At 37.4% G+C, this 9,480-nt stretch overlaps 1 protein-coding gene across 1 annotated transcript; it reads right to left on the minus strand.

The window, feature by feature from the left end:
* Window positions 1-495: 495 nt before the first annotated feature.
* steap4 (STEAP family member 4) lies at window positions 496-8,479 on the minus strand. The gene is made up of 5 exons (XM_057340730.1): window positions 8,034-8,479; window positions 6,438-6,892; window positions 3,948-4,475; window positions 3,080-3,244; window positions 496-1,604 (listed from the first exon to the last, which is right to left on the minus strand). The coding sequence occupies exons 2-5, from the start codon at window positions 6,888-6,890 to the stop codon at window positions 1,344-1,346; spliced, it is 1,407 nt and encodes a 468-aa protein (XP_057196713.1). The 5' UTR covers window positions 6,891-6,892; window positions 8,034-8,479; the 3' UTR covers window positions 496-1,343.
* Window positions 8,480-9,480: the final 1,001 nt, after the last annotated feature.

The raw sequence follows: 9,480 nt of genomic DNA on the forward strand, positions 1-9,480 counted from the left end.
TTTAATTATTCAAGTCATATTTACATGCGAATGATAATAACATTTCATTAATAATTTAACGGTTTTAAATGTCAGACTATTTTCACACATTAAGTTCGTACTTAAAGGAATAGTTCACCCAAAAAATGGTCCCCATTGACTTTCCAAAGTAGGATTAAAAATGACTATCGTCAAGTCAATGGGGGACCATTCCTTTACTAAACTATACTAAAAATATAGTCTTCATGGTGTCTCAAAATAGTTGAGTACACTTAGATCTTAAAAGTATCCAACACTTTTATCTTAAAAAGTACTAAAGCATATTTTTTTTGTATATTAATTACAAAATTACTTAAATACATACAAGTAGTTTTTAATGCACTTTTTTACCTGGGCATCTTAGTCTGAAAGTATGAATAACAATATCAGCGTTAAAACATTTACAACAGATTCATGCAGAAATATATACAGAACGAGGCGTGTGCAATAATATATGATTTATGAATCATTGTGGTAAAATCTAAAAGCAAATTTAATATTCAGTTTGATACGATAAGTCTTTATTCCAATCTGATTCAATATCAAGTCATACAAAATAACATCACAATCCTTGCAAGGATGCAATATTTTAAACACTCTTGATGCTTTGTGTCTGGAATAAGTGAAGTTATTAGTTTTCTTCGCCAGTGTGCACACACTGCTTTCAGTAACATTCAATACACAATGTGCCTTGTTATTTTGGTTCCGCAGCCGGCGCTTCTTCATAAAAGCACTATACAGAAAGGCCCATCCGCCATAGGCACTTGATTGACAGGTCCTTTATACTTTATACTGCAGACAGGAAAGCCAGTCCCCGAAAACAGACCAAGAAGGAAGTTGCTGCTCAGTTTTGGGAGGCTCTTGAGAGGAAATAGCTCAGAGGAACAGGCAATAAAAAGACAGGTAAAAGAGCTTTACAGTATACAGAAATGTGTGCTTTAATAAATGTACAGAATCCCCACCTCAGCTGGCTTTGTGTTCTGTATAGAGGAGAGAAAACTTGTAACGTGAACAGTTGATATATGGAAAATGATCTAATGCGATACGAATCTATGGTCACAAAATATGCATGCATATGTGAGTTACTTAATGTAGCCTAAGTATAAACTGCTTTTTAAATGGGATTGGTCAATTATATGGATTACTGTGAGATGATTATCACTGCTGGTCACCAGCTGGGTGAAGAATATTGAGAAGCCAAAGCTTCTCTAGGTAGCTCTATTTGTTGACACCAAAGAAAAATTGCTGTTTCATTGCAACAGTCAACATCCAACCTCACATTCAGGCACAACAGTTTACAGCTGTTTCAGTTTTTGTAAGGAACTCTAGGCCATTAGCGGTTGGCTGGTCTTTTGTGACGTCTTGCTCCGTCTTTCCCATCCTTGACGGATACGAGTGACTTTGTTGTCCACGCATGGAGTGATGAGGATGAGCTTTAGTATCAGAACTACGCAGGGGACCACCAGAGACAACATGTACGCAGGGGGCATCCACCACTTGTATACGTGCGGTTTCAGAAATTTGTTCCAACCGTACAGGAATGTGTGGAGGGTGCAGAGCAGCAGGGTGATGTAGCCCAGTTTAGACTGTATGGAGGAGAGGACAGATGAGAGAGAGTTTAATAAACAATATTGTACTGCATACTTTCCTGGGCTTTTCTGACCATTCTTGGAGTTTTAGTTAAGAGTGAAATTTTAAACTCCTACTAGAGTCCTTTTCTGTGATCCGTGTGATTATAGACCTGAATAGTCCCACAAGGCTCAATTCTTGCGACACTCTTGTTCAGCCTGTATATGGTCCCACTGAGTCAAATAATGAAAAAGAACCAAATTGCATATCACAGCTATGCAGATGACACCCAGATTTACCTAGCCTTATCACCAAATGACCACAGCCCCATTGACTCCCTCTGCCAATGCATTGATGAAATGAACAGTTGGATGTGCCAAAACTTTCTTCAGTTAAACAAGGAGAAAACTGAAGTCATTGCATTTGGAAACAAAGATGAAGTTCTCAAGGTGAATGCATACCTTGACTCTAGGGGTCAAACAACTAAAAATCAAGTCAAGAATCTTGGTGTGTTTCTGGAGTCAGACCATAGTTTCAGTAGTCATGTTAAAGCGGTAACAAAATCGGCATACTACCATCTCAAAAACATTGCAAGAATTAGATATTTTGTTTCCAGTCAAAACTTGGAGAAACTTGTCTTCATTACCAGCAGGGTGGATTATTGCAATGGTCTTCTCACCGGCCTTCCCAAGAAAACCATTAGACAGCTGCAGCTCATACAGAACGCTGTTGCCTATTCTCACTAGAACCAGAAAATCTGAGCATATTACACCAGTCCTTAGATCACTACACTGGCTTCCAGTTACTTATAGGATTGATTTTAAAGTACTGTTACTCGTACTAAACGGCCTAGGACCGAAATACATCGCAGATATGCTCACTAAATATAAACCTAACAGACCACTTAGATCATTAGGATCAAGTCAGTTAGATATACCAAGGGTTCACTCTAAACAAAGGGAATCCGCTTTTAGCTTTTATGCTGACCGTAGCTGGAATCAGCTTCCAGAAGAGATCAGATGTGCTAAAACATTATCAACATTTAAATGCAGACTCAAAACTCGTCTTTTTAGCTGTGCATTTACTGAATGAGCACTGTGCCTTGTCCGAACTGACTGCACTATATTTCATGTATAATCAGTTTATTCTAAACTGTTTTAATTAACTTTAAATCATTTTTTTAAATCATTTTAAAGGTTTTTAAATTTCTTGTTTTATTGTTGTGATTATTTTTAGATGATTATTTTAATTCTTTTTATGTAAAGCACTTTGAATTACCATTGTGTATGAAATGTGCTATATAAATAAACTTGCCTTGCCTTGCCTTGAATCTAATTATACAAAAGAAGCCTTTGAGTTCTCAGCACCGAGGAAAAAAACACAGAAATAACCAACATAGTTCTTTTTTATAAGTATAACGCTTTATCATTTGTAAGTGAATTAGTAATATATCTGTCAGTGACATTTAAATCGTCACACGTGGATGTAGTACCTGTACAAATCTAAACTCCCTCCAGTTTAGAGAGTTGCTCACAGATGGGAAAGAGGTAATTCCTAAAAGGACAAAAAGGACAAATCCGAGAATTCCCATGGAAAAGTAGGAATCATAACGCCAGGCTGCTGTTTTGTCAAACTCATAGGTTATGTTGTCTTTAACCTGCGAAAAAAGCATTAACTTAAATTAGCAGCACACAGTGATATATTTACATACATTTTGTGCATAACCCTTTCAGGATTTTTCTCTTATGCATTTTATTGTTCTAAAGGCATGAAAAACTGTATTACACATATTTCTTAAATAGATTTTCAGAGTGGACATCTTAAGAGGTGACATCCGTGGATATGCAAGAAATTGTTTTTTTATAGCTGTTAACTAAAGGGACACGAAAGGGTAAATGATGTTTGAACATGTCTAGTGACTTTGGTGTCTTTAAAGAAGAGTTCAGCCAAAAATGAAAAGGTTGTAAATATTAACAGAACCTCGTGTTGTTCTTGCCCTGGACGCTTGTTATTTAACCTGTATGTTCACACAGCTCTTTTTCATGTACAGTTCAAAATCCATACATTATGTCCATGTCATGTGACGGTTAGACACAAAGGTATTATATGCCTTCACATACACAAAAACGCACAGAAAGTTATATTAACATTTTTCTGTCCATTATGGAGCTTGACAAACATGGTCATTTTGAACTGTTGTATGAAAAAAGAAGCATGAAATTTCACCTTTTCTCTTCCATGGAACATCTAACAGATTTACAACATCATAGTAGTTTTTTTATTTGGGTGAGCTGTTCCTTGAAAAGATTATATGTATTCGCATGTGCTTGAATTAGATATTCAAAAATATTCAAACTCACCAGTGATATAACGTAGACATTTCTCCTGTAGACTACGTAATATCTGATGGGAATAACTAAGGTGTAGAGAACATGTAGAAAAGCGAAGGCCAAAGCTAAAAGTCCTAGTTGCTTTCTGCACAGCATCCAGCGATCTAGCCAATCAGGGAAGCGTCGGTACTTCGTGCCGTTATAAATCTGCAAGAACCCGGCCAGTGCGCCCGGCAGGTAACACAGGGCCAGCATCACCAGGGCGACGATTGGAAAGGCCTTGTTGGCCATCGATATCATAATACGAAAAGAAATGTCTTTGCCGTTGGTGACACCCTCGTATATGACATCTCTTATGAGCACGTAGAAAAAAATGAAAGCAGTTAGACCGATGGCGATGTGGAGAGGAAGTCTCCAGAGAGGAAAGAGTTGCAAAGGTAGATCTTCCAGCTCAGAAGCTGCTTTCAGAGAGCCTTTGTCTAGGGCAGAGAAACCAAGAGCCTGAGCAATGTCCACCACCAGTTGCTTCGCATCAGCCCGGTCTCCACAGACAAGCACCTTATAAAATGACAAAAATAAGTTTATATAGTTACAGGACTCAAAATTTTGATGAACTTTTTTATAATGTCTTGTGGAAATGTACATGTTTGTCCAAGGTTGAATGTTCAGTGTAAGTGTATTACAACTGGCTTTGGCAGAAGTTCAGGCTTCAGATTTTCATGCAAGTTTCATGCAATAGACATCACATTTTGTGATCTGTGTGCATATTGTGTAAATACAGTGTTTACTTTTGTGTTTTATGTTACATTTAGGCATTTAGCAGACACCTTTATCCAAAGCGACTTACGATAGTGAGGCAAAAAAAGCGAGTGCCACAGGGATCACACACTGTACAGTATTTCTGTAGGCCAACCTGGAAGTTAGTGCGCACTGCTTAAGGGTAAAAAAGCTTTTGGAAGAGTGCACAAATTAAGCTCTGGTTTATGATACTTACACATTTTGTCTATCAAGGTAATCTTTACAAATTAAGACAACATTTATTGTTTTTGAAGCCTAAAAACAATATCCAGATATAAACAGATTTCACTTTGGTTGCTCGACATCAACGTCACCATCACCAAGCCTTGGACAACTCATTCAAACTTTACTATAATAATGTTCCCTGATAAACAACTACTCAGTGAATGAATCCCCATTCATGTTTTTTTAACAGTTGTGCTCATGTTGCATTATTTATAAGATTATTAGGCGTAATGGCGTTTAACGTCCCAGATAATGTCTGTAGTCATATTTAGCAACTTGTTAACAACCGTCCTTTAAGACACAAAAGCTCTAAAAAACGAGTGGGTTATAACTGATGTGTTTTATGTCATTGACTAACATGTGAAAACATTTGGAGCTTTTGGAGCGCAGACCTTTTTTCAGGCATTTAACCAAAAACCCATTGACTTATGGGCAGTGTAACCGGTGCTAATATGCTAACTTGCTTCTGGGCTTTGCATACAAAAATACATCATCCCTGCGGCACTCTATCAATGTAACATAATTTCTTTCTTTCTAATGTTCTGTATTTATTGTGCGGACTGTATAGTGAACCCTAATTTTCCACACAGGATCTATAAAGCAATCTTTCTACCTGAAGTGTTAATGTCAGCTTTGCCAATAACAAGCAACAAGCTACTGTAGCTTCATGTGGATTGATCTATTCTAACAACTTGCCATATTTCTTTGACCTACAAAATGCTCTCTGTAAAACATTACCTTAATAGTCTCACAGCATTTAAATATGCTCTGGGATTTGGATTTACTTCACATCAATGTGTGGGATAAGCAAGAATGTTACAGTTTGTTGTCGCAGTTGGCCTTCAAGAAAAAATAACTATAATCAAACCAAGAAATAATAACACACTACTTGGTGGGGTGTGACTGCTAATTCTTATTTAGACACACACAAACATGTGACAGAGAACATACGCACTAACAGAGTGATGATGATAGTAATTGTCTGCAACCACCACCTGTGAGTTTCCTACAAAACTCTCTACTTAACTAACAGAAAGAAAGATGGCACATTTCACAGACAGTGGGCAGCTAATGGAGCCTTGTGAAATTTTTATGTATGGTTCATGTAGACAGTTATACGTCATATTTTGTTGTTTTATGATGTGCGTCAGCTGGTATCTGGCGGTCTCTCAGTAGAGTTTTTTGCCTAGAACGGCATGTCTTCATACAAGGCTATTAAGCTGTTAGCACTGCATCTCGATTCATTAATTTTTTAACAGTTCTCTGTTCTAAACAGCTTCTCTCTGCATTGACCGTTTTCGCTTAAATGATTAACACATTTGCAAAATGTCACATACAGTCTTAGTCATTCTTGGACTCATTTTATAGCTCTTTGATGCTCTCTCGTAATTGTAGGTTAAATTACACGATAGACTAGAAATGGATTGCTTTGTTTGCACAAACCACTTTATAGTGTGTTCTTGTTTTTGCACATTTATAAAAAGCAAGCAAAATTACCTGTCTGTTGGCATCCAGTCCTCCAGACTGCAGGGCCCAGGCTGAAATGGTATTGAAGGCTTTGACCACAGTTGCCGCTGGAACCAGCGTGCTCATATATTCGGCATTTGATTCCGTGTACATGCCACTCCTGAGATTATTGCTGATATCAACCAGCACCTTTCCATCGAGATCAGAGGCCAGTGAGCTCAAGAATCCATAGTGCTCCCTCTGTACAGCCACGAATATCACCTGAGCTTCATGAGCTGCCTCTGCATGAGTCATGACCTTTGAACCCTTAGGCAGCAATTTTGAGTTTTTAGGGTCTCGGGATCCATATACAACATTGTAGCCCGACTGAAGCAAACGGAGCCCTAATGAAATTCCAAAGTCACCTGTCCCAAAGATGCACACTGTCTCCTGTTTATGCGTCTTTGAAGGTAGGGCCACCATTGCAACTGAGTCTGACTTCATTTCTAAAATAAATTAAAGAGGATAACAGTTAACTTACAGCGTATGTTACTTTCTAATAGGGCTGTCATGATATACCTATATTGTCAATAATCGTGATATTAATTATGGAAGCATTTTGATAGCAATATTCAATTAAGAAAGCAATATGGAAATGCAATATGGAAAATGACAATGCATTTATGTATTTAAATAAACATTTTAAATAACTTAAGTGCAACATTAGGTGCCAATTTAAAATTCAATCATATAATTTACATTTGACAGTTCCTAGTTTTAATATGTAATTTAAATAGATATTTGAATGCTCTTTAAGCCAAATTTAAATTAAAATGCATTCAAAAATGCATTTAACATTAACTGGCTGAACATTTGGGATTGCATTTTCATTTACATACAAGTGAGTGTTGCAAAATTCAGTGTGGACCTGAAAATGCATTTTGAGCTGACCACGCCCCCTCCCTCATACAGTGTCATTGCGAGGAGGCGGAGCCAGCATAGCTCGTTACGTGCAGAATTTTTTTTGGGGTGAACTATTTGTTTAAGCAGGATTTATTGCACATAAAGAGAACACACAAACAAAATTAAAGAAATTTGACTGATTGCATTTATTTTTTATAGATATAACGATAATATCATTATCATGTATTCTTTTGGTCATGATAACCGTGTTGTAAAAGTATGTGACAGCCCTGCTTTCTATATGTACATTTCTACCTTTTAAATGATATAATTAAGCATACACTCAGATTAAAAGTACTGTTGTAAAGAATTGTTCATTTTTAGTGATACCTAATCCATTAACTCATTTAATCTAATAACCCTATACATGCCAATAAGGATGTATTAGTTTTTTTAGTACTTGTTTAGTACTGTTTCTGTAGATGATTGGTTTAAATGCTGTTTTTAGTTGTTCCACCACAGGTGGTGATGATGTAATCAAGTTTAATATAGTCTTCACACAATATATTTGGCTGTGCCACTTAATTCATAGGTCATTCATAGAGTTTTTTTTCTCCTTTAAAGTTCATGGATTGATCACTCATTACAGCAAAAGGACAGATGAAGTAAAACTTAAAAACAAAAAATACTGAATCAGCATGTTTGTAAAGTTCATCAGCTCAGGAAGAATATTAAAATACTCACAGGTGAAGCAAAAACGCTGTTGTCAGAAATTTTTGCGACACAATCCACAGGTTCCCCTTCGTTGAATCAGATCCTGACTGTTGAAATGAGTGATTCAGAATAAAACTTTATTGCAGAATCTCTTTGCCAATAGTTGTTGTCATATCCCTGATAGCAGTATACTGTAGCAAGGCAATGTGATTTTCAAACATATTTTTTTGTCTTCGTTAGGTCTACAAAATCAAATCCGTTTCTGTGTGGGAGTCCGGCTGTCTCTTGTCTGAGTCTGTGTGTATGCACACCACACGTGTGCAAAAGGAATTTATTCATGAGCTTCTGACCTGCCCACAGCTCAGCGGGGGTTTCGATTTTTGGAGAAGGAGGTTTGTTTTGGTAATGGATAAAGTCCAATGGGAAATTCCGAACGACTGTAACTTTGTAGCTGTTGGAGGCACAGTGTTTGCTTGAGTTAACCTCGTGTGCTTTTTGAGGTCAAAGCCTTCCTGGAACTTCGTTTTGCAACAGTGGAATAACTGTGACCGTCTTGCCAAGTCTCTCAAATCCTGAGATTTTGTTCCACGGCATAAGCATCCAGTTTTTTACTTATCGTATGCACTGCTCAAGAGATTTTATTTGCTTATTTCTTTTGTTTGTAAATTCAATACATGTTTCAAATGCCACATAGAAACCTATTTATCTCCATGTCTTCAGTTGCTCAAAAAGAAAAAAATGACAAACCTGTGGTAACATGCCAAAAACTGGTTTCCCAGAATCGTGAATGGTAAAATGCATTTATCACTCTACACCTCTCAAGATCTGAAAAGCGTTCTGGATCTGTCATCCACCAGCATCATTATTTATGAATATTTTTAATTGCAATAATAGATTAATTAACCCAGCACACCACATCAGTGCATCTGTGCTAGAGGTCAGACCTCAGAGTTCACTGCAGGATTAGCCATCCATCACATTACACATTACTGCTCATTACACTCAAACCTCTCAAATACACCAGTGTAACAGAGCTGGTAATGCAGGATTTACCTCTTTGTCTTTTATTATACCTGCTTGTGCGTACTTGCACTCTGGGCCCCCCTCTGTGTGCCTCTCCTGAATAGACTGTGTGTGTGTGTGTGTGTGCGTGTGTGTGTACTGGTTTAGCTATATTTGTGAGGGTCAAATGTCCTCAGTACCACAGTGAAATACGTGTGAACCCACTTGTGAGGACATTTTACTGGTCCTCACTCAATAAAAAGGCTCATAATTCGCTCAAATAGTGTTTGTCTTTAAATGTAATAGAGTGCACATGTTTGTGTGATTATTAGGTTAAGGGTCAGGGTCAGGGATAGGGGATAGAACATATCAGAAGCCTGATATAAAATCAATGGAAGTCTATGTAATGTCCTCACTAGTATAGTCAAACAAACCTGTGTGTGTGTGTGTGTGTGTGTGTGTGTGTGTGTGTGTG

This window comes from Triplophysa rosa, linkage group LG8 (genome assembly GCF_024868665.1).
Source record: "Triplophysa rosa linkage group LG8, Trosa_1v2, whole genome shotgun sequence".
Taxonomy (NCBI): domain Eukaryota; kingdom Metazoa; phylum Chordata; class Actinopteri; order Cypriniformes; family Nemacheilidae; genus Triplophysa; species Triplophysa rosa.

Bases quoted from the DNA above. Each gene is read 5' to 3' on its own strand.
- steap4 (XM_057340730.1), bottom strand. From the start codon at position 6,890: ATGAAGTCAGACTCAGTTGCAATGGTGGCCCTACCTTCAAAGACGCAT. The intron at 4,476-6,437 runs GTAATTTTGCTT...TCATTTTATAAG, and splicing joins GACTGGATGCCAACAGACAG to GTGCTTGTCTGTGGAGACCG. The intron at 1,605-3,079 runs GTACTACATCCA...TCCTCCATACAG, and splicing joins GGGAGTTTAGATTTGTACAG to TCTAAACTGGGCTACATCAC.